Raw genomic sequence first — 23967 nt, 5'->3', positions numbered from 1 at the left:
AAAAAAAAAAAATAGGAGGAAGAGTGGTGGATCAGCATGGACAGATATAAATGAGTAGATTAGACCTATAGGGACAAGGAAACGCTTGTGCCACTGCCCAGGAAGAGTGGTGAAATGTCCAGGGTGGTGGTGAAAAGCCCAGGAAGGGTGGTGAAATATTAACAGGTGACAAAGAGAAGGAGGGACTTAAAACCAACTTCTGTTTTGCCCCCATCTTCCCCAGAAAGGGAAACTGTGTGTAATCTTACATAAGCAACAGAACCAGTGAGGAGTCAGAATTGCAGTCCAAGACTGATAAGGACAAGAAACGCCTTCAAGAGTTTGGAGTCGAGTGAACTGCGTCCTAGGGGCATCAAAGGAACCTCCCCATGTTCCCTCTAAACCTCTGCCTGTCTCGTCTCTGAGAAAGCCCACGAACAGGTGAGGGGACACAGGACTGCGGACGGGATGTAGCTCAGTGGCAGAGGGTCTGCTTTCAACGCACAAGGTCCCAGGCACCTCCGCTTAAAGCCCTGGAGAGCTGCTGCCAGCTTATGTAGACAGTGGACCAGTAGGCATTTATGGAAGATTCCAGTGTGGGAGGAGGTCCCTCAATAAAGCATAATGAAGACGCGGGTTTATTATTCTTGCCATCCATTGGTTCATGACTCCATTAGTCTGCAAGCTTCACATATAGAGCAGGGGAAGCATGGTCCCCTGTCCTCAAAAAGGTGGGGAAGGGAGATAGGAGAAACTGGAGATGAATACTGGAGATGAGGATTGTTGTTTAAAGGAAGGGGGGAATGGCAGAAATTCACATTTGCATATATTAATTTATATACAATGGTAGGAGTTTGGGGGGCTGGGCAGGGGACTTCTGGTCCATACACATAGTTTTTAAAAGTTGCATTTTTTTAAAAAAAAAACCATCTGCAGTTGTGAAGAGATGCTACCAGTCAGTGTAGAGAATATTGAGTTAGATGGAGTCAGTAATAAGGCAGCTTCCTATTTGACAAGGGCTGTAGCTCAGCAGTAGAGCACCTGATCTGAATGCAGAAGGTCCCAGGGAACATATCCTGTCTGCAGAGCTGGTGCCACTCAGTGTAAACAATGCTGAACTAGATAAGAGCAACGGTCTTACAATGTATAAGGCAGCTTCCAATGGTTCCTGTATTATGTGTACGCACTGTCTCCGTCCCTCCCTCCCTCCTTCTTCCCTGGTGTTTTCTTCCTACCAGCATTCCACACCCATCTCCTTTGTTGCTATGGTGTTCTGTGGCTTGACACGTGACCTGCCTTCTCATCGGTCCACACACAAGTTCCCGAAGCCAGGCTCAGCGAATCTGCAAACAAACTCACTTTTGGCACCCACAGAGGTGAAACAGGAGACGGAGGCTGTACACCGCTGCTTCCCTGAACCAAGGCGACAGCTAAACCTTTCCAAACACCCACAACAGCCACTTGGTTAAACAGAGGCACCGGAAGCCAAGCACATCGTTTCAGCATGAGCCCCAGATCTAATGGGCATCTGTCACTCCCCAGCGACTGTTGCATCTCACCATCATTCTGATTCTGTTGCAGGGACCTTTAAGTCACCACAGAGCCAGAGCAGAGGAGGACAAAGGGGCCTGTCAAGAGAGCTAAGGAGCATGTGGGGACGTTGACCTGACCCACCCAACCTCGTTGGCCTTTGGCAGCAGCGATAATTTGGAAAACATGATTCCCGGAAAGAACGTTTGCTGAGAAAGGGCAGGCAAGTCCTTTCCCCCCACACCAACAACTGCACACAAACAGTGTAGCTAGCTAAAGAGCAAAGATCGAAGCACTTCACTCAGAGAAAGCTGTTTTGCATTGCAAGAGAGGACAAGAGCCCAGCCGGGCACTTTTGCAGCAACAGATAGGTGCGCGCTGGTGCATTGCCTGTGGCACCTGTCAGAGGAAGAGCCCAATTCTCCTCTAATGTGAATTAAAGGAAAGGTGAAGCTCAGGGGTCGTGCCTGCACACACACTCCAGTCCCTGGGAGTGCGGCTTTTGCTGAGGCAGGCCCTGCCAGATACTGCCTCCACGTTGCAATGGCGCAACAGCACGGCGGCGCTCCAAATCCCGTGGCACTGGGACCCGAACAGGTTCAACTCCTTTTGGCCACAAGCAAAGAAGCCAAGCGGTTTGCCTACTGCCCCTACAGCAACTACCCGGTGGGGGCTGCCCTCCTGACCTCTGATGGGAAGATCTTCTCTGGTAAGTGAAGGAAGACCCTCCTCCATGTGGCAGCCATGCCATGCATCCTTCTACTGAAGTCCCTCTGACTCAGTACTGTCCACTCTGGGTAGCAGTGGCACTCCAAAGCTTCAGACGAGGAACCTTCCCCTGCACTACCCTTTGGGGATTGGATCTGTGGCCTGGTAGCACTGTATTTGCAGGGTATTTGGTTCAAGTCTGGTTGAAAGATCAAGAACCCTCAGAACTGGCTGGGGTGGCATGCAGGTCGCCCGGTCTTCCTCATTGTGCCGAGGTGCACTGCATTTTTGGCTTAAATCCATGCTGTTATTTCTACATTTGCATCGATGCTTACAATTCGCACCTGCAATTTTGCGTACCCTTGCCTGCCCTCTGTTTTGGCAACAGCCTTTCAAACAGAAGATGCCTTCAGACAGAGCAATGCCTTCAGTAAAGTAGAACACATGGCCACCCCCCCGAAAAGCACATTGCATGCCTCATTTCAGTAATCTTACAACAGCCCTAGGGACGCGGGTGGCGCTGTGGGTTAAACCACAGAGCCTAGGACTTGCCGATCAGAAGGTTGGCGGTTCGAATCCCCGTGACGGGGTGAACTCCCATTGTTCGGTCCCTGCTCCTGCCAACCTAGCAGTTCAAAAGCACATCAAAGTGCAAGTAGATAAATAGGTACTGCTCCAGCGGGAAGGTAAATGGCATTTCTGTATGCTGCTCTGGTTCACCAGAAGCGGCTTAGTCATGCTGGCCACATGACCTGGAAGCTGTCTGCGGACAAACGCCGGCTCCTTCGGCCAATAAAGCGAGATGAGCGCCGCAACCCCAGAGTCGGTCACGACTGTACCTTATGGTCAGAGGTCCCTTTACCCTTTACCTTTTACAACAGCCCTATAAAGCAGGGCACCAGTATTATCCCTTATATTGCGGGTGGAAGAGCACTGAGGCTTTGCCAGAATAGCCATCATTCCGCCTGTTGGATGCTATTGGACTCCCAACTCCCATCAACCCCAGCAAGCATGGCTAATGGTCCAGCTACATCTGAACAGGTTGGGCCGAATGCCTCATTGTGAGTTCTTGGGGGCAGTGAGGTTTGAAATGGGAAATAAACCTACAGTACTGATGATTCATCATCATGTGTTTTGAACCAGAACTTTTCTTCTGCAGGGGGTAGCCAGTGTACTGTATAATCAATGAACCAGAACCACTGATATCACTCAGAGTGAAAAATGAATGAATTTGACAATACTTAATGAACCAGTTCAAGTTCTAACTGTGGCTTCTGTAAGAGGTATCAAAGATAGATTGGCAGAAATGGTTTGATTTTTTTTAATCCAAACAATATATATATATATATATATATATATATATATATATATATATATATATATATAATCAGGAACTGGCTCCTTAGTTCCCCAGAACCATTCCCCAGCCCTTGACCCTTAGTGAATTTTTAATTCCTGTCAAACTGACAATGTTCTTTTCCCTTGCAAAAGCTGACCTGCAAGCTCTCCAATTTCATAAGCAATGGAATGTTCTAGGATGCCACAACAGCTCAGCCAATCCATGATGAGGCATTGCTGCCATGAGTACAATATACTATAGATATGGATTCTAAGGCTTCGTCACGAGAGATTTTAACCCATCTTGTGCTTTCTTCAGGTTGCAACATTGAAAATGCATGTTACCCGCTGGGTGTGTGTGCTGAACGTACAGCAATCCAGAAGGCAGTGTCAGAAGGGCATACAAAATTTCGAGCTATAGCTGTTATTTGGTAGGTATTATTCCTATCCTGCTTCGTTGGTGAACGAGCAGCCTTGGGAGGATTTGCAGCCTGGAAGGTGGGCTATAAATAATTGCTATCAGCCAGTGGCTTTATATGCACTATACATTTAAAGCAGCGTCTCACCACTTCAAACAGCTATGGCTTTCCCCAAAGAATGCTGGAAACTGTTGCTTATTAAGAGTGCTGAGAGTTATTAGGTGACCCCTATTCCCCCATCAAAGAACTGCAATTCCCAGAATTCACTAGGAAGAGGGACTGATGGTTGAACTACGCTGGGAATTGTTACTCTGGAAGGGAATAGCTTCCTAACTACTCTCAGCACAAAGCAACAAACTACAGTTCGCAGATTCTTGGGTGGAGGGCAGGGGGGAAAGTCATGACCATTTAAGGTGGTTTGATGTTGCTTTAAATAAGGAATATAGAAGGGGCCAGACAGTTCACTACATACACTGAGTCTTAAATGCTATGGATTTCTTGACCTTCTTTCCCTTCCCCTGGCCTTTTGTTGAGACCTGTGGTGAGAGATCTGGTGGGATAAGAGACCAGAGCTGGAGAAACTCAAGCCCAAGGGCCAAAGGTGTGTCTGTTTGGCCCCCAGGACCCTCCCCACCCCCCTCTCACCTGCTCTGTACCCTTCTCAGGTGCTTTCGCATGACAGGTAAAGACACCAAGAAGGTGCAATGCAAGAAAATAACATTGGAATGAAAAGTTTTTTCCATAATAAGCAGAATGATGGAATACATGGGTTTCTGTATCTTTTTTTCTAAGAGGTCTAGGGATGGATCTACACAAAGGGGGAAAAACAATATAAATGAGTCAGAAATTAAATTGTTATAACAGATGCCTTCAGATTTGCAAATGGGTTGCTGGGGCATTACAACCGGGTTATGAGCAATAGGCTCCTTTTTGAAACTATCAGATTTTATCCTTCTTTTAATCTGGATTAAACCAGGTTTCCATGTGGGGCAGGGGGAGATTTGGGCTGGCAACTGATGACACTGTGGTGGTGATATGGATGCTGGAAAAACCTTGCGGTCAGTGGACACCTGTCCGGAAGCCAGCCAGCCAGCCACCCAATGATCTGGGAAGTGTGTCTTGTTCTGACTTCATTATTTTTTCAACTTGAATCTTTCACCGTATTAGCATATTTTGTAGACAGCCTCCTGTGCTATGAGCGAGACTCCTGAACTCTGCTTTTATTCTGCTCCAACAGCAACAGCCAAGAAACGTTCGCGGTGCCCTGTGGGGCTTGCAGACAAGTGCTCAGAGAGGTAAACAGACTGCTCCTTTAAACCCCAAACCCTTCTTTGCCTTTGTCACACGAACACACCAGAACCAAAGGACAAGAGATCCCCCCTGTGGAAATGGCTTGTTTCCTTTAGGCCAGAGAGGCATTAAAGCAGTGATAGTCCTACAGCTGTTGCTGGACCACAATTCTCTCCTGGTATGCCCCGCAGAGGACCCTAAGGTCCATGAATAACCATCATTTAGAGGTCCCGGGCCCTAAGGAAGTCAGACTATCCTCAACCAGGGCTAGGGCCTTTTCAATGATGGCTCCGACCTGGTAGAATGCTCTGTCCCATGAGTCTAGGGCCCTTCAGGATTTAACCTCCTTCCGTGGGGCCTGTAAGACAGAGCTATTCCACCTGGCCTTTAATTTGAATTCAGCCTGATCTTTTATTTCCCTTCTCTTCCTTCCCCTCACCCACTCTGAGACCCCACAGCTAATTCTCCCCTGGCCTCCTCGCTGGCCCAAGTAGGACTAATTCAGCCAGCTAGCCCTGGGGGTTTATCTAATGCTTATTAGATGGATTTCCCCTAAATTGATTTCTGAACTTTGAATTTTTGTTATTCATGTTTTTATACTGTATTTTATGCTGCTTTTACAATTAAGTGTTTTAAATTTGTTGTTAGCCACCCTGAGCACAGTTTTTGAACCGGGAAGGGCCAGGTATAAATAAAAAAATATTATTATTATTATAATTCCCACCATCCCTGACCACTGGTCCTGTTAGCTAGGGATGATGGGAGTTGGTAGTCCCAAAACAGCTGGAAGGCCAAGTTTGGCCATCACTGCATTAAAGGGGGGGGGTCTTAAATTGGAGAGTGGGGGCAGGCCTTCTAATATAAAGATCAGAGTCCATACCTAAGAACTGGGAAGTGGCTAACGTCACACCAGTTTTTAAAAGGGGATCCAAGCTATTCTAGGCTGATTACCTGAATGCCTCCTGTATCAGAGGTTCTATACCACTGTGTACCAGGTGTTGAGGGCTGCTGCACTCAGGTGCTGTATGGTCTTCCCATTGGGGCATCTGACTGGCCACTGGGAGAACAGGACACTGGGCTAAACAGGCCTTTGAGCTGATCCAGTTTCAAGCTAGCATCCGTCTGTCTTGGGAGACAATGGAAGAGGACACCTTGGGGGGGGGGGTAAAGTTTAGCCACCGAAGAGTTATAGAGACCAATATGGGAGAGAAATGTTTTTATTGCAAGTTGAGCAGATAAAGACATCCAATTTTGCTGCTACAGGTGCACCATGACGTTTATTCTCCAGCTTCGGTGCTCTTCTTATGCTTTAACTCACTTGTTTCCCAAACTTGCATCCCCAGCTGTTTTTGGACTACAATTCCCATCATCCATGACCACTGGTCCTGCTAGCTAGGGATGATGGGAGTTGTGGCCCAAAAGCAGGTGAAGACCCAAGTTTGGAAAACTCTGTACTCAGTGAGAAGATACACTTTGGGGTACAAATGCACCAGATTGTGCTATAAGACAACCATCTTGTGGGATTTCTTTTTTTAAACCTTTATCTAGTTCGGCAAACATTGGGAAATCTTCTTGGCCAAGGCAGATGGGACGCACATTCAGAAGACTTTGGAGGACCTGCTGCCTTTCTCCTTTGGACCAGAAGACCTGAAGATGGTCTGAAGAGCACAAGAAACAAGAATCAACCCACAGAGGCTTTGGTGACCTTAATGTTCCCAGCATGATGGACAGAGTCCTTTTATATATTTCAAAACTATTGCAGATTCAGATATTCAGTTCAAATGCGATTCCTTTAGCCCATCCTGCACATTCAGGGAGGGAGCTCCTTTGGAAGTCACTCGGCTAAGAGTGATATTTATGAAAGCAAGGAATGGTAGAGCACGAGACTCTTAATCGCAGGGTCATGGGTTCGAGCCACACCTTGGGTGAAAGATGGGTTGGACTAGATGACCCTTGGTGTCCCTTCCAGAAATCCTTTTGCAGCTTAATGCCCTGCTTTACAGAAGTGGCTTCCCCCACGAACTCTCCCCTAAAAAAGGAGATGGCTTCATCTCATTATCTGCAGTGCTAGCATGCACTGCTCCAGGTGGAAGACGGAAAGATGCCTTTGACCAAATCAGACCATTGGTCTATTTAGCTCAGACCTGTCTCTACACTAACTGGCCGTGGCTTGCCGAAGCTTCAGACTTTTTCAGCCCTACTTGGAGATGCTGATGATTGAAACTGGGACCTTCTGCATGCCAAGAAGGTGCTCTACCATAGCTTCTTTAGGAAAAACTATGATCCTCCTCCAAAATATAAAAAAAGATCCCGGTCCTCATGGTTCTCAATAAAGGGTTGATTTAAACAGGAACACATTGGTTCATCTAGCTTAGTTTTGTTTCAAGCTCTGTCCCAAGATTTCAGATGGCCCTACCTGGAGATGCCAGGAATTAAACATGGGGCCTTCTGCAAGGGAGAGCCGGGAGAGGCTGCGTGGAGCTAAAGAAGCCATAGCCCTGTTCAGCCTCTCACTGCCGGAGGGGTTGCGCCCGGCTATGGCACAAGCCTGCATTCGCTCCATAGGACGCACACACATTTCCCCTCAATTTTTTGAAGGGAAAAACTGCGTCCAATACAGCGAAAAATACGGTAACCTGCCAGACAGGAGATAAACAAGGACAGGAGAAAAACAACATTCAAATTTCTGTTTAGACTGCCTTTTCTGTGATGTAGGTATGATGTATCTGAGGGGGGGTTTTAGGTTACACCCCTTCTGTGATGTATATATGATGTTTCTGGGGGGTGGTCTTGATCTACAGGGTGGCAATTTCAAAAGTCTTTATAAGGCCTTGCACGCCATTTTTCTGGGTTCCTCCTCTCTCCTGCAGGTAAGAGGAGCACTCTGTTGCAACAGATCAATAAAGATCAAGCTTACTAGCTGCTTTGCTTCTCAATATTCTCTGTTTGGCCTCTGTTATTCTCCCCTACCAATAGGGAACCTATGTAAGGACTCTATATGGGCTCTTGGATACCCCATAAGGGAAAAGGGCAATTTTTGTTTACAACACTAGTAGTGTGGAAATCAAGATTTTGTTCCCCGGTTCCCCACCACCTCTTCTTCATTTGGGCTCTGCTTTTCTTAACTCTTGTTTTTAATTTGCTCCGTTTTTAATTCTCGCACGTGGGGAGAAAGGAGTGCTATCCGTCCCAAGAGCAATATTTTCCTTTACGGGTTTGCTGTTTTCGACTCCACAAAATTCTATCAAGGGCAACACAATGAACTTAATTCTCCAATAATTAAAGACTGTTAGTTACAGGCTGCTCTAAATGTAGCAAGAGAACAAAAGCACCTTCAGCCAGCATTAATTCCATGGCTCCACTCCAATCAAAACGGAACAAAATTGCTGTGTTTTTGCTACAGTTATGTAACAGAGGAGGGCAACATAATTTAAAGGCGCGCAGCCCTTAAGGCGTTCCCATCACGAATTCCTGCGTGCAAAAATAGGTCAGACTCCTCATACCTAAGGGACTACTGTCTCCCGAATGTACTGCCCGATTGCATTGAGATATATTGCGGTGGTCTTGTTTGCCATTTTGTTGTTGTTGTTTGCAACTCCCTGCTATGAGAAATCTGCTTGCTCCCTTTCCTTATGGCCTTCCCACCCAAATTGTGGGCTTCCTGAATAGATCTGGCCAGCCACTGGCTTGCTTCACACACCAAATCTCTCTATTAAAATCTGTATGGTGCAAAGAGTACTATTGACCTTTTCCCACCACAGATTAAGACCAGAAAAATCAACAGGTTAAAATACTCAAAATCTTTCTCTCTGTGTGTAGGTGCATTCTGCACTAGCTCAACAGTACTCTTGTTCACCACAGCCTAGGAATGATTTGGCACGAGCAGGTGGCAGCAATACACAGTATTACATAATGTGCAATAAATCAAATAACAACGGGCAGATTAAGTTAGGAACAGTCAACAGGTTAAAAAACAAAGAAACCAAGAACACCCTTAAAACATTCAAAACATACCAATATGTAACACAGGCTGCACTTGGCACAAGCTCAATGGCACAAGGACCAATACAAGCACATTATATGGGGGAGCAATCCTCCCCCCATTGAATGTGCTTGTGCTTCGTTTGTTATTATGTTACACATTTTGTGGTTTTATACTGTAAACTGCCCCTTGATCCTCACTTTGGTTGATTTGTTTGACATCCTATGCCCTTTGAAAATGTGGTGGCTTTGGGGGGGTATTGGGTTTATTTTTATTAAATATTTTGTGGTTTTATATTTTGATTTTGTTCTGTGAACCACCACCACCCTAAGACTTCCAGGTATAGGGTCAGTTGTGTGTATATTATTATTATTATTATTATTATTATTTTAAATAAATAAATAAAGTTGAATAGTAATAATATATAATAATTTCTTAATTTCTTAATTTAAATTATTATTATTAAGTATATTATACATTTTATTATTAATTATATATATTATTAATCTAAATAAATAAAAATAGTTAAATAGTAATAATATATAATATAATAATTATTTAATTACTTCTTATTATTTACTTCTTATTATTATTATATTATACATTTTTATTTATTTATTTATAATTATTATTATTATTAGTTTTTATTATTGCTTGTTAGCCGCCCTGAGCCCGGCCTTGGCTGGGGAGGGCGGGTATAAATATTTTTTAAAAAATTATTATTATTATTATTATTATTATTATTATTATTAATGGATGAGAACAAACCACATAACAGCAGGAAGATTAAAGCCGCACGTTTTGATTTCAAAATAATAAAAGCAATAGTAAAGATACTGTACTCGAAATATACCGATGTGGAACGCAGGCTGCACTCTGCACATGCCCGAGGGCAGGCTTGCCCGCTTCCCCTTCCACCACGGCCTAAGAATAAACAGGCCCTCCCGGTCGCGCCGCAGCCCCGCCTCCGCGGCGTCACAGTCCTGGCCGCAGCAGCAGCAACAACAACAACAACAAGAACCGTGAGGACGAGGCCAAGGGCAGCGGCGGCAGCAAGAGCAGCCCCGGGCCGGGCGTCTTGGGGAGCGGGGCGGAGATGGCGCTTCGGCAGGCGCTGGGAAGGGGCGCGCGACTGGGCCGGGGCCTACTGTGGCGCTGGCTCGGGGGAGCGCCTCCCCCTCCTGCGCCGCCCAAGCCGGCCGCCTTTCTCGCCCGCCGCCCGCAGCAGCCGCCGCCGGCCCGCCCGGGCTTCCTGCGCGAGGCCGCGGCCCGGCTGGGCCTGACCGGCGGGCCTCCGTCACCGGGCCTCCTGCTGTTCCGGCAAATGGCGCCGCGGGTCCCCCTCGGGCCCCGCCGCCTCGGGCTGGCCTTCGGCCTCGGGCTGGCGCTTCTGGAGCCGGCGCTGGCCGAGCAGAGGCAGGCGAGCGAGGCCTGTAAGGGCATCCAGGTAAGCAGGCTATGCCTCGTTACCATGGCAACGGGGGGCGGCCTTCAGCATAGATTTGGGACGTTTATATTTCCATACCAACCCCGTCCCACACTTCCTTCCATAGAGTTTAAGGTGGTTGGTTGGTTGGAAGTCGCTTTGGGCAAGACAAAGCGACTAACAAATTTAGTAAATAACAATAATAATTGATTGCATTTATATGCCCCTCTTTTTCTCTGAGGAGCTGAAGGTGCCATACATGGTCCTCCCCCTCTCTTCTTTTAATCCCAACAACCACCTTGTGGTGGGGTAGGTTAGGTTGAGAGGCAGTGTCTCCCCCATTGGGGTTTGCGGCTTGAAAAGGAATTTGAACCCATGCCTCCCATATCCTTAAAGGTAAAGGGACCCTGACTGTTAGGTCCAGTCGCGAACGACTGTGGCGTTGCGGCACTCATCTTGCTTTATTGGCCGAGGGAGCCGACGTACAGCTTCCGGGTCATGTGGCCAGCATGACTAAGCCGCTTCTGGCGAACCAGAGCAACGCACAGAAATGCCGTTTACCTTCCCACTGGAGTGGTACCTATTTATCTACTTGCACTTTGACGTGCTTTCAAACTGCTAGGTTGGCAGGAGCAGGGACTGAGCAACGGGAGCTCACCCTGTCGCGGGGATTTGAACTGCCGACCTTCTGATCAGCAAGTCCTAAGCTCTGTGGTTTAACCCACAGCGCCACCCGCGTCCCAGATCCTTAGTCGGACACTAATCTCAGAGGGTTTTTTTGGGGGGGGGGGGGTCCACAACTTCTAGTGATTCTCTGTCGCTTTCTCCGCACTGTGCATAATTTTATAAACTTCTATCATATGTCTCCTCTTACTCGCCTTTTCTCTAAGTAAAAAAAGTCCCCAAAGCTGCAATATTTCCTCATAGGGGAGAGACTCCATCCTTTTGGTTGCCCTTTTCTGAAACGTTTCCAACTCCTACCTTTTTAAAGGTGAGGCAACTAGAACTGTACACAGTATTCCAAATGCGGCCACACTGTCTCGCCTCTCCTTCTGCAGGAGCTGCTTGGAGCCAACTGAAAAGCACTGTTATCATAAGCATAATATTATGATTTGCATTTTCTCTTTTGTTGTTGTTTTCCCCCATCCAGACAATATTTATCCAGAGGAACAAACCTCAGAAAGAGCCCCTGGGCTTATTCCGCCAGCAAGGCTTCAAATTGGAAGAATATTCCATTGGACGATCTATTGGCAAAGGCTGCAGCGCAGCTGTGTATGAAGCAACAACCCCTTTTGCCATGCCTCACAAAGCAAGTTCGGAGCCAGAAGCTGATCATTTTGATCATTGCGATGGTTCAGAAGCCCAGAATGGAGGGGGAAAGCTCTGCCAAGTTGGTTGTTGGAGAACTGGCTTCCCGCTGGCAATCAAGATGATGTGGAACATTTCGGTGAGGATCCTGTGTTTGGTTTGCTCCTCAGGTGTTGAAGGAAAGTGCATTGAAACCTCAGTCCAGTGGAGCAGTAATTGATGTTAATCTAAAATATGTCCTGCAAGAGCCAGCAGTTGCTACCGTGGTGTCAATTATTTCTTCTGAAAAGTGTAATAGGTTTCTGGGGAGAAGAAAAACATAATGAACAGCTTGATTGGGAACAAAACAACAGTTCTGCCTGAGTAATGCAGCTCTCACAGTGAGCACAAGCAGCAGCATCAGAAAATGCAGTGTGCAGTAGTGGTGGAAATGGAGTGCTTCTTTTCCCGCAGTGTTGGCTTTTAAAGAAATCTTTAAAACCTTTGAGGAGCATAATGCCAAACCACAGTGGCCAATCCTTACTCTGCCTGTGCACTCCCTCTTCCATCCCTTCACCATACTTGTTCAGATTCCCTCCCTTCGTTCCGTATTCTTGGCAAAACATACTTTGCTGTGTTGCCCAAACCATGCAAACTAGTTTAGATAACCCAGCAAACAATTGTTTGACAAGAACTGGGGGAATTGCTGTCTTAAGGCTTTCTACATCAGGCTTCATTAAATATGACTCTTAGAAGACATCTGAAAGCAGCCCTGTACAGGGAAGTTTTTAATATTTGAGGTTTTATAGTGTTGTTAATATTTTGTTGGGAGCTACCCAGAGTGGCTGGGGAAACCCAGTCAGATGGGCAGAGTATAAATAGTAAAATTAAATTAAAATACGTGAGCAAGGGCAGTGGGCATAAGCATTCTAGCTCCAGTCCACCTGATGCCATTTCAGTCATTGTTCTTCAGTTCCAAAATGACTGAAAGTCTCTTTCCTGTGACCTCCCCTGTAGTAAGTAAGTAGATATTCCCCATGCACAAGGGATTGTGTGAACCTGAGACTCATTCATGTTGTACCAGAAACCACAGTTTGGCATTACTCCTGGACCATCCCACTGAATGGGAATCGGCCGGCAGATTAACAGAAAATAAAAACAAATTAGAAACACGGTATCAAATATGATGCAGAAACAAACTTCAGTAAAATTCAACAACTGGGGCACAAGTAGATGGGGAGTGGCCCATAAAGATAGGCAGGTGGGTTATAATTTCTTTCTCCTGCCCACAATGTAGTTTAAAAAGTAACAGTGTTTGAGAGATATTCTTGCAGGTAATGGGAACTGGAAATGCAGGTGTATTGAATTAAAATCGGCACAATTGTGTTCTGTTCACGTCTTATCCCACCAATGTGTCCCTGATGAGTTTAAAACTTGTGTGAGTTCTGGGCCTCATTAAAAGCCCTCCTACAATTAATTTGAAAAGAAGCCTCCTAACAGCTCCCTTTCCAGCCATTATTTTCTATCCTCTCTTCATTATTGTTATTACTGGGTTTCCTCATAGGGCTGTTTTGAGGATTGCAGAGATAATACATGTGACTCAAAGCCAAATATAAATATCATTGTTGCCATTATTGGAACCCCCTTCTTTTTAAAAAGCTGTTTTATGCTTCAAGATATTTACCATATCTTGCTAAGGGATTTTTCTTCTTTTTTCTTTTTGGAGAGAGGAGGGTGTTTGGGACCTTACGTATTTTGTAGTCCTATCTCCAGATTTCCCCACGTCCCTTCTTTTTATGATACACTGCATCAAAATTGGGGTGGGTGGCGCAGAAATCGAATTCAGTACTTAATTCGTTCCGGAGGTCCATTCTGAACCTGAAGCACCACTTTAGCTAATGGGGCCTCCGCGCCGCCGGAGCATGATTTCTGTTCCCATCCTGAAGCAAAGTTCTTAACCCGAGGTACTATTTCTGGGTTAGCGGAGTCTGTAACCTGAAGTGTATGTAACCTGAAGCGTCTTTAACCTGAGGTACCACTGTATTTAGATGAGGCAGCCTTCATTTGAACACAAGGAAAATAAATCATGTTTGGGCTCTTGCAGGCTGGTTCTTCAAGCGAAGGCATCCTCAACTCCATGTCACAGGAGCTTGTTCCAGCCAGTGGCTCAGCCTTATCTGGAGAATTTGGTGCGATCACTCCTCCCAGGTATAATTTGTTAATTTTGATGATGTAGGAGAGGGAGCTGAGGCTGATGGGAGTTGTAATCCAACACATCTCAAGGACACCAGTTTGGGGAAGGCTGTTTTAAGTACATGCAGCTTAATTAAGATTGTGAGCTGCTCAGGGTGCAGACCGTCCCTCTGCAGCCTCATTGCTCCGTTTAGAGAGCGCACGGACCTTTGCTAGCTGAGGCTGCAGCAGCTGTTGCTGGCTACAAGGCGCTTTTCCGGCTCGCTATGGCTCCCGTCTGTCCCTCCTCACGTGTAAGCGGCTGCTGCCCGCTTTGCTGCCATGGCTCCCCTTCCCTCCCTCCCTCCTCCTTGGCTCCTCCCCCTCCTCCTGGCTGTAAAGCAAGCAAAGCTAGAGCCGCGCAAAGCGGGACAGAAGCCTTGCAAGCGGCTCCCGCTTTGCTTGACTGACGGCAGCCATGGCTCCGGTCGAGTGCATTCGCTCCGTAACACGCACAGGCATTTCCCCTTACTTTCTAGGAGCAAAAAAGTGCGTGTTTTGGAGCGAAAATTACGGTAAATCTGCAATAGCAACGATAAGTGGTTGTAAGCGGTAACAAACTGTCTTGAAATAGGCAACTTGTCTTCGGTAAGAAGAGGCTGAAACCTCATCCAAATATAGTCCAGGTGCTTCGAGCATTCACGGCCCACGTCCCACTGCTTCCTGGTGCAACGGTGGACTATCCAGATGTTCTGCCCTCCACACTGAATCCCTCTGGAATAGGGCACAGCCGCACACTCTTCCTAGTGATGAAAAAGTAAGTTGGGAGAGAGCAGGGTGGTCCATGGATTGTAGGGCTGCAAAGTGCATCTGGCTTCTAACGTTTATGGTTTGGGACAAAAGTTGATCCTCTGCTCCCAACAATAGTGATCGAGTGGCAAATGTGGTTTCTGAGCTCTCATCATCCCTGAGCATTGGCCATGCTGGCTGGGGCAAATGTGAGTTGGAGTCCAACAACTGTTGGGCCGCAGGATGGGGAAGGCTGGTATAGCTAAATGATTAGTTAAGATGCAAGACTGGAAGATGAAATGTAAGGAAGAGAATCCACTTCCACTGTCACCCCAATACACTGGAGCTTTCTACGGTTAATGCCTTCATCATTTTTAACCCACAAGAACTAGAAACTTGATTTTTTAGAAAGAAAGAAAGAAAGAAAATGAGGAAAGCAGAATTAGCTCCACATCATGTCCAGTTCCATCAAGGAAGAGGCCATGGTGCAGTTTGGAGGAAGCTGGCCAGACAGTGAGCTGTAGCTGAACCAGGGAGATGGGTCAAGAAGCAGGAAGCAAGGGTAGTTGGAAACAGGTCCTAGGAAAGAGACAGTGTGCTCTGAAAAGTGCAGGGTGCAAATTGCTCTGAGCCATAATTTTCAGGAGTCATTTCAACAGTTTCTCTCTCTCTCTCTCTCTCTCTCTGTGTGTGTGTGTGTGTGTGTGTGTGTGAGAGAGAGAGAGAGAGAGAGAGAGAGAATGAATGAGAATATTGGAGAAGAAAACAACCCACACCTTTTAGCTAGTGAAAGTTGACTTAATTTTCTGGTGATGTGGTGCATTTATTTCAAATACCCCATAGCAAAGGCACTTTCCCATGCTTTTTCAAGCTTTCTGCTGCTGTTGATGAGCAGCATCATGCCATGGCCATCTCCCATTCCATGGTGACATTGTGGGGGAAAGTGGGCCCAAGAATTACTCAGGTCCTGCTTGCAGGCTTCCCATGGATGCCTGGACTAGATGGGTCTTTGACCTGATCCAACAGGGCTCCTCATGTTGCCCTATACCACCAAAGCAAGGAAGGGGTTGGATGGGAGATGTCTCTGCTATCTAGAACTCCAAAAAACAAGTTCATTCCCACATGAAAATGATGTTTACTTCACTACACCACCAAGGATGAAGAGAAGCAATGTTCCCATTTTCAGCCAGATTTAGGTGTTGCTTGTGGTACCCCACTAATGAGCTGCCACTTCCTTGCTTGCTCCATCCAGCTACCCATGTACGCTGCGCCAGTATCTCTGCGACAGGATCCCAGCTGCTCACCTGGGCACCATGATGATCCTGCAGCTACTGGAAGGGGTGGACCACCTCGTTCGACACGGAGTGGCTCACAGGGATTTGAAGTCTGACAACATCCTTGTTGAGTTTGATGCCGGTACGTAGCGCAGCTGCAAAACCTGTGCGTGTATCTGGTCAGGGAGAAGTGATGAGCAGGATCATTGTGCTTAGAATGGAGAAAACAGGCAGAGATCTTCAAAATGCTAGAGCAGTGGTAGAAAACCCTGGCATCAGGCTTCTCATCATCACATATCACCAACAAAAAGCACTTCGGATGGGGGAAACCCAGCTTCGAATCACTCCTGGGGCACACACCTAGGCTACCTCACAGGGTTGGTGTGATGATTAAATGACACAGAGAACTTGGTTGGAATGTCACCATACAAATGTCATAAACAATAATTGCAGGTGCCCTCTTGGAAGGGACACTCCCCATTATATGTCACACAGGATGTTCAAACTAGTCTTGGTGCTGCTGTGTCGCCCGGCTTAGAAGATGCATCTTTCTTGCACTTAGGTTATAGGCAACCCAGGAAGCTGCCTTTGCCTGAGTCAGACCATGTTTTGGGTCCATTGAGTTGAGCCAGTGTTGACTGGCGGTGGCTCTCTAGGGTCTCTGGCCAAGAGAGGTCTGTAAATGGAGATGCCAAAGATTGAACTAAAAATCTTTGACATGCGAAGCAAGTGCTCTGCCAGTCAGCGATGGCTGTTCCTAATGAGCCTAGGAAGCTGACTTACAATGAGTCTTTCCCTTCTTCCATCTAGCTCTATATTGGCTGCACTGGCTTCCAGCAGCTCTTCAGCATTTCTGACTGGGGTCTCTCTCCAGAGATGCTGGGGATTGAACCTAGGACTTTTATGTATGTTTGCAGAGTAGATGCTCTACAACTGAGCTAATACTTCAGCAACAAATGGGGAAAATGGAGTTTGGGAGAGCCCATTCTCTATCCACTGAGGATCTTAAGCTGTCGCAGGCAGAAATGCACTAGGCTAGAGGAACGTATTCTTCCAGCCTTAAAATTAAATGTAGGCAAAGTGGTAAAAGGAACACCTAAAATGGCCTGACCATATTGGCTGCCCTCCAGCCCCGCAGTTGCAAATTGGTCGATGGGTTTTCTCCAACTCCCTGATTTTGGACATCTGTGGTTTGCCTGGCTGCACAGCAGCAATTTCTGAAGTCCCAAAGTACAAATAGGCTAATAACTCAGTGCTTCGGGATCGTTAAGCAGTAGGTAATCCCAGGGCAAATTCACGCTCTGCTAGAGCCCAGAGCGCTTTTGGCCCACTGTCAGTTTCTGGCGTTGGATATGTTAATTACTCTCAGCCTGACTGAGACTCAAGTGGGCAGGAGACAAGTAAGGGCAAGCAGAGCAGAGTAATTAACATCCACAGTAGAAGCACATGCTCTGTTCCCTCTGAGAAACGCTTTGTAGCACGACGATGAGGCAGAAACTGCAGGGGAAAGATTTGGTCTTGAACGAAGGACGCAGCTAAAGGTGGCACCAGAAATCCTTGCTTTTGCATCTCCTGATGCAGAGTGTGTGCTTACTTGGTGAAGGGTGGTGGTGAATTAGGTTGGGAGCGTAGCACTGGTTTGGTGGGGTTAACGCTCCCCACCTCAACCTTTTCCATTAAAAACCTTCATTATTTTTCAGTTTCTGAAAATACATCCTTTATCCCTACCCCCAAGAAACATTCCATGCATATGCAACTATCGCAGTCAAATATTATGTAGGTTTGTATAACAATTTAGAGTTGATTATAACAGTTAGTGTCTTATGACCCCTTCCCAACCACTGCTATCAGTGAAATCATTCCAGATCGAGATCCTCCTCACCCCACATGGGCCACATTTGGCAGGTGGATGGATGGGGTTGCCCACCTGTCAATAATCTGATGCCACAGTGATGTCAGGTGGCCCATATTTGCATAGCGCTGTGCCTGGAAACCCCAATCAACTGCCAGCATTTGCAAAGCACTGTGTTTGTAGTGCTGCTGATCAAACAAGCCGTGTCTTAACCTGCTCCACATGTGGTGTCATATATGCCCCTTGAAGGAACCTTCCCATGGCTGGGGCGGGTTTACGGCCCTAGAAACTTGCTTCTGCTGTCCATTCTGAGTGCTAAGCTGGGCTGCTGTGTGTCTGTTCAGAATGTAACTCTGTTCCCTTGCCGTCATTTGCAGCTGGGTGTCCAGGGCTGGTCATCTCAGATTTTGGCTGCTGTTTGGCCGACAAAACAATTGGCTTGAAACTCCCTTTTACCAGCTGGTATGTGGATCGCGGGGGCAACGGCTGCCTCATGGCGCCGGAGGTAATTCTCTATCTCTCTCTATTTCTCTTGGTATAATAGGGTTTGTGTTTTGTAACTTTAACCATTATGTCTTAGTCGCTACCTTCTACACATTCATGTACCTGCGGTTTATTTATTTTGGCTTTATTTTATGACTGTATTTGTTTGACAGTATTCTATAATTGTATATGGGCTACGTATATAGCCACCAGATCCCATTTGATAACCTTATCCTTTGCAGAATTTTGTATAACCTTTCTTTTTGAAAATTTATTTGTATTTTTTTAAAGAACTACTCCAAACTAGATGTGCCTTTGCGCTACATGTGCACATTTTAAAAATGCAGTTAGCTTCTGGGTTAGGCTGATAATTAATGTGATCAAAGCGGGTATTGAGAAGCAATGTTATCCCTTCTGCCCCTGCTGTGCCAAAAGTGGCATTTTACCAAAAAGTATATGCCAGCTTCAAATTCTCTCCTCCATGGCTCTCCTGATCCCATTAATTATCAGCTGCTCCTCCAAACAACAGTAAGCCATTTGCATTTAAAGAAACCTGCTTGGAGGCATTTAAAGTTTTGGCTGGCCTTGTCTGAAGGTTTGTTTTCCGTATCTGTTTCCTGACAGGTGGTCACTGCTACCCCTGGCCCTGGGGTTGTGATAGACTACAGCAAAGCAGATACATGGGCGGTTGGGGCAATGGCATATGAGATCCTTGGTGCCCATAACCCCTTCTACGCCAAAGGGGGAGCCGCTCTGGAAAGCAGGAGCTATCAAGATAAGGACCTGCCGCCCTTGCCAGAAACTGTACCCCTGGAAGTGAAGAAGCTGGTTGGATTGCTGCTTCGGAGGGATCCGGCCAAGGTGAGAGTTGCTCTCTTCTTTTCACAAGGGCTTCCACGCCTCCCCACATCTTGCTTAGCAATGGTCATACAAGCCCAGAAGCCAGTATCCTGCAAAAGACCCTCTGACTGAGACCAGAGGGCTGGGCTTCACCTGCCACCGTAGTACAGTCTAGGCCAGGGGTCTGCAACCTTTAAGACAAAAAGAGCCACTTGGAGCCGTTTCCGAAGAAAAAAAAACTGGGAGCCGCAAAACTCGTCATTATAAAAATGTCACTTTTTTAAATTATTTCTTTGTTTGACCCCTTAGAATTACTCCTCCTCATAGAAATAAACGTTAAATTAACAAGTTACCTTTTTGTGTGTGTGTGTTCTTCACTCCCCTTCAAAATAGTGACCAGCGTACATGCCCCCTTTCAATGCAGTGACCAGCGTACATGCCCCTTACAATGTTGCGGGCGGGCGGGAAGGTGACGTCGGGACGGTGCGTGGCTAACACACGCACCGCCCCCATGCGACGTCACAGCCAGTACAGCGCCCGTCACAGTGGGGAGTGTCGGGGCGCACAATGCGCCTCCTCCCCTCGCTAGTATCTGCCCTGGAGCCGCGGCAAAGGTGTAAAAGAGCCACATGCGGCTCCGGAGCCGCAGGTTGCAGACCCCTGGTCTAGGCAAATGGCTTTCATTGGACCAGCTGTGGCTGATACAATAATAGAGGATATGGCACTCCCAGGAATCTTTGTCAGGAAGAATGGGTAGCTGGCATGCTCTTATAAGTAAATACGTATATGCTCCAATTTCATTAAAAATATCAAAGTGGTGTATGACAATAAATGGCCGGGGGGGGGGGGACAGACAGAAATAAATAAATAAATATATACCCCACACTCACTCACTCTCTCACTCTCTCTCTCTCACACACACACCAGAATCACAGATCACCACCTAAGAGTAGAAAAGATGTAGAAAAGGCAGCATAGAAGGTTTTCAGCAAATGTCCAAAAGTTAACACTGAGAACACCCACTGAGTCTCTTTTGGAAGAACATCGTACAAGACTGGGCCTAGGACACTGAAGGCTTGATTTAGTAATGGTATCAATGAGTGCAAAGCTGACTATACAAACCTTTCCCAAATCTTCTGAATTGTACACTTTTTAATTTTATTTTAAACAACTGGAAACTTAGGAAGCTGCCTGAGGCTAGATCAGACTGTTTGTCTAGCTAGCCCAGCATGGCCTGTGTTCACACATCCTGATAAGCCAGGATTTGCTGGTTTACCATGGTTGATTGGGCTCAAACAGCACACTAGCACCTTGCCTGTGTTTGAGTGCTTTCTACAATTCTCCCCCTTCCCCCAGAGAATGTACCTCATTTCAGTGGGGAAGTCTGCAAACAGAAACCAGAGAAAGGCACACCAGAGGTCCTCGCCTGAAAGCAAACTCTGCCATTCCTTTGACTTTCCCCACCTCCTTTCCTATTTCAGAGGCTCTCTGCACGCGTTGCAGCCAACGTCCTCCACCTGAGTCTCTGGGGTGGTGATACTCTCAGCCTGGAGGACCTGAGACCTGCCAAGATGGTTGGCTGGCTTCTTCACCAATCACTCGCCACCTTATTGACAGATCGCTTTGGAGATGGGAGCAAAGTCGAAACAACGCTGAAGAGGTGCTTTCTGGCAAACCTGGAGTATGAAGATCTCTTTGAGGCAGCCGCCCTGCTCCACTCTTGGAGGAGCATAGTGTCGTGATGGGCTCAGAGCTGCTCACAGCTGTTGCTGACATTTCCTCTGATGTTCCACTAAAAGCATTTAAACTGGCTAAGCTACCTCTTCCTTGCAGGCCGAAAAAAAAAATACTGTAGGTAAGAAGCACTTTCTAGGGATTGGAGTGTTCTCATTGTAAAGGTAGATTGGGTTTGGTTCTGATGAAAAAAAAAACCCAAACAAACCTGATGCGGTCATTGCATTTGGCCAGCAAAGAAATTCAGGTTGATTGTGTTGCTTTGAAAACAGAGTAACTGGCTGCAATAGTTCCTTTTCAAGAATTGGGTCTCTGCTTCAAACATCTTAAGAGTCTCTGTTGAGAGGGGAGGTAGCATTGATGCAAAATAGATTTCCTCAACTTAGTGCCCTCCAGATGTTTCAGAGGGGGATGATGGGAGTTGTAGTTTAAAACATCCAAAGGGCAGCAGATTGGGGAAGGCTGATACAAAATGTGTGCTTTCTCTCTCTCTCAAAGCTGTTAATTTTTTGCCATTTAAAAAACGTGATGAAACTACATTCTTTTCCCCCTCTGCTTAGATATTTGAGGGTGGTTTCATGCCAGTATTTTTCCGGGGGGGGGGGGGGATGGAGAATCGAGTGCCCTTGGATTTACGAATTCAGTTGCCTCCATCTCTACTTTACCAGGGAAAACACATCAGACAGAAGGGGGAGGGACTGGGTCTGAAATAGCTTCTCCTGCCCCTTTTGACTGGAGTTTTGCCCAGGCAGTTCATGCAGAGCCTTAGGAAAATGGGGAGGAGATTTTATTTCTCTTATTTCACAAAATAATTTTCACACTGCCCCTTAGTCCTCTTGTTGCGTGTCAGGCTTTCACCCTCCAGATGTCTCCCAACTCCCATTGGCCCCAGTAGCCAGCAGGGCCAGCAAGGGTTAGGAATGATAATAGTTGCTGCCTGGTAGTTGCTGGGGGAACCTTCTGGAGGAGCGTTACCATGACACTGCTTCAACTGGTGGTAGGGAGGGAAGCAGCCCACTCCCAGCATCAAGGAATTCTTACCCGTCTTTGGATTCTTTTGTATGTGACCCATCCAAAGATCTGTTTCCCTGACAGAAAAAGTGATACATCACTTCTGGAGTTGGAGTTCCTTCCTACAGAAATGAAGAACACAGGATTGGGAGCAGGGCAGTAGAGAGTGGGGTAAAGGAAAAAGCGCGCCCCCTTCTGTCCTGTGAGCTAGCAGGGGCCTTAGGAGGGGATGGCTCCTCTACCAGTTCTGTGCACCCCAGCTGAAACAAAACCTCTATAGAAATGCTCTGTTGATCTTTCTTACTTAGTCCTTCTAGACTTCCCCAGGCAAAATGCATGTTAATTGTTCAATTGTTAATTAATCCGTGAATGAGCACAACAAGGAAAGTAAGGAAACTATTCTAGAGCCAAAAAGATAAATAAGTTTAATCTAAACAGGGCACCAATAAAATCTTGCAAGGGTCCTTAAACAAAGAGACAGTTACTTGAACTGTAATGAGCACAAAGCAAACTCATTTAGATAAGACACCTGCTGGAAAGAACAGCTGTATATTTTGTGAATGCAGAGCTGAAGGGAAGCACATACCGGTCCCTGCCTAAGAGCCACTGGTGGCATGGATTTTGGGTTTGAGTATATATGTTGGTGTATATTGTAGTCTATTGTAAATAAACTTGGGATTGAAAGGCAGGATGTAATCTTCTAAATAATGGCTCACCTTTGCCCGCCGCCGCCCCCAAGGATGTTGGAGGCTGCAACATTTGGCCAGTGATGGGGGGGGGGTTGGGAGCTGCAGTCCAGCAACAGCTGGGGGCCGAGAGATGCCTAATCCTTGTTATAGATAAGTGGGGGTGGGGAGTCTGTGTGAAGGACAAGAATGTGATAGGGAAGCAAAGTGAAAGGAGGACTTTGAATCAGGAGGAGAAAGCACCTTCCATTTGGACTGGAGTACTTCCATATATTTTGTTGCTAATTGGGGTAGGAGCAGTGAAGGGTCATTTGCATTTAAGACATTCAAATATTCCAAGTTTGATTCTTTTCTTTAAATTAAAAAAGAGAAGCATCACACCACTTTGATGATCCAGCTGGCAACAAAAAATTCTGTCCTTGCTTTGCCATCCCAATCACTTGCCTATCAAGGATTCCACATGTTTGCCTGCATGGAATTCCTGATCATTCATAGCGACCAGGCCAAGCAGTTTAAAGGATGCTTTAGTGGCACAGGACTTCTAAATATATATATATTTTTCAATACTAGAAAGGAAGTTGATGGAATCCCAGACCACTCCATGCAGTTGATTTCTAGAAACCAACTATCACACTGATCTGTCACATACACTTTTGGAGACTATTTTAAGACTTAAAAACAGCGGTGGGGGGTGTTGGTTCACATGACATCTGCAACTATAAAACAATTCCCATGAATTTTGCAAACCCCAGCTGGAGGTTGCAAGAGTCCCTGGATTATTCCCTCTTTATATGAACAACAAGAGGAGAGGTGAAAGGGCTGGGGTGGGGGAGAGAAGTATCTACCTAAGCTTTGGCATCACAGTAGGCTAACTGAGCCACCTCTCATTTGGCAGAATGAATAAACGTTGATGTTCTACGGAATCACTTTGGGGTGTTAATAGTTAGCCTGTGTTGAGCATTCTTAATTAGTTTAGTTAGACTTGGTAGCTGTTGAGGTGTTTGTTGCTAGTTGGGAGAGTGAATTAGGTTACGTATTGGTGAAATAAAGTGTGTGTTACTTAAACACTAAAAGAGTATTTGGACATTCTGTTTTTTGTTCTGCACCAGGGACCAAATACCATTGTGGCACTAAGGGAGGGCAGATTCCAGGGAGTCTGTGACAGGC

The 23967-nt window shown here is 46.4% G+C and overlaps 2 protein-coding genes across 4 annotated transcripts; both read left to right on the top strand.

Annotated features, from left to right (window-relative positions):
- Window positions 1–275: 275 nt before the first annotated feature.
- Window positions 276–7719, top strand: CDA (cytidine deaminase). Of its 2 annotated transcripts, none has more exons than XM_083452309.1 (5): window positions 276–420; window positions 1561–2218; window positions 3875–3986; window positions 5212–5269; window positions 6813–7719. In XM_083452309.1, the coding sequence occupies exons 2-5, from the start codon at window positions 2053–2055 to the stop codon at window positions 6924–6926; spliced, it is 450 nt and encodes a 149-aa protein (XP_083308435.1). In that variant the 5' UTR covers window positions 276–420; window positions 1561–2052; the 3' UTR covers window positions 6927–7719. The 2 variants fall into 2 exon arrangements, with proteins under 2 accessions (XP_083308435.1, XP_083308434.1); XM_083452308.1 differs by having other exon boundaries at window positions 1218–2218.
- A 2420-nt stretch (window positions 7720–10139) lies between these two features.
- PINK1 (PTEN induced kinase 1) lies at window positions 10140–23873 on the top strand. 2 transcript variants are annotated; one of them, XM_083452150.1, is made up of 8 exons: window positions 10140–10693; window positions 11823–12119; window positions 14064–14167; window positions 14766–14948; window positions 16173–16336; window positions 18424–18551; window positions 19154–19390; window positions 20851–23873. In XM_083452150.1, the coding sequence occupies exons 1-8, from the start codon at window positions 10343–10345 to the stop codon at window positions 21109–21111; spliced, it is 1725 nt and encodes a 574-aa protein (XP_083308276.1). In that variant the 5' UTR covers window positions 10140–10342; the 3' UTR covers window positions 21112–23873. The 2 variants fall into 2 exon arrangements, with proteins under 2 accessions (XP_083308276.1, XP_083308277.1); XM_083452151.1 differs by having other exon boundaries at window positions 10215–10693; window positions 19154–19544; window positions 20039–23873.
- Window positions 23874–23967: the final 94 nt, after the last annotated feature.

The sequence above is a fragment of the Podarcis tiliguerta genome, assembly GCF_965153285.1.
Source record: "Podarcis tiliguerta genome assembly, chromosome: 8".
In the NCBI taxonomy this organism is placed as follows: Eukaryota; Metazoa; Chordata; class Lepidosauria; order Squamata; family Lacertidae; genus Podarcis; species Podarcis tiliguerta.
This window is presented reverse-complemented; position numbering and strand designations above follow the sequence as displayed.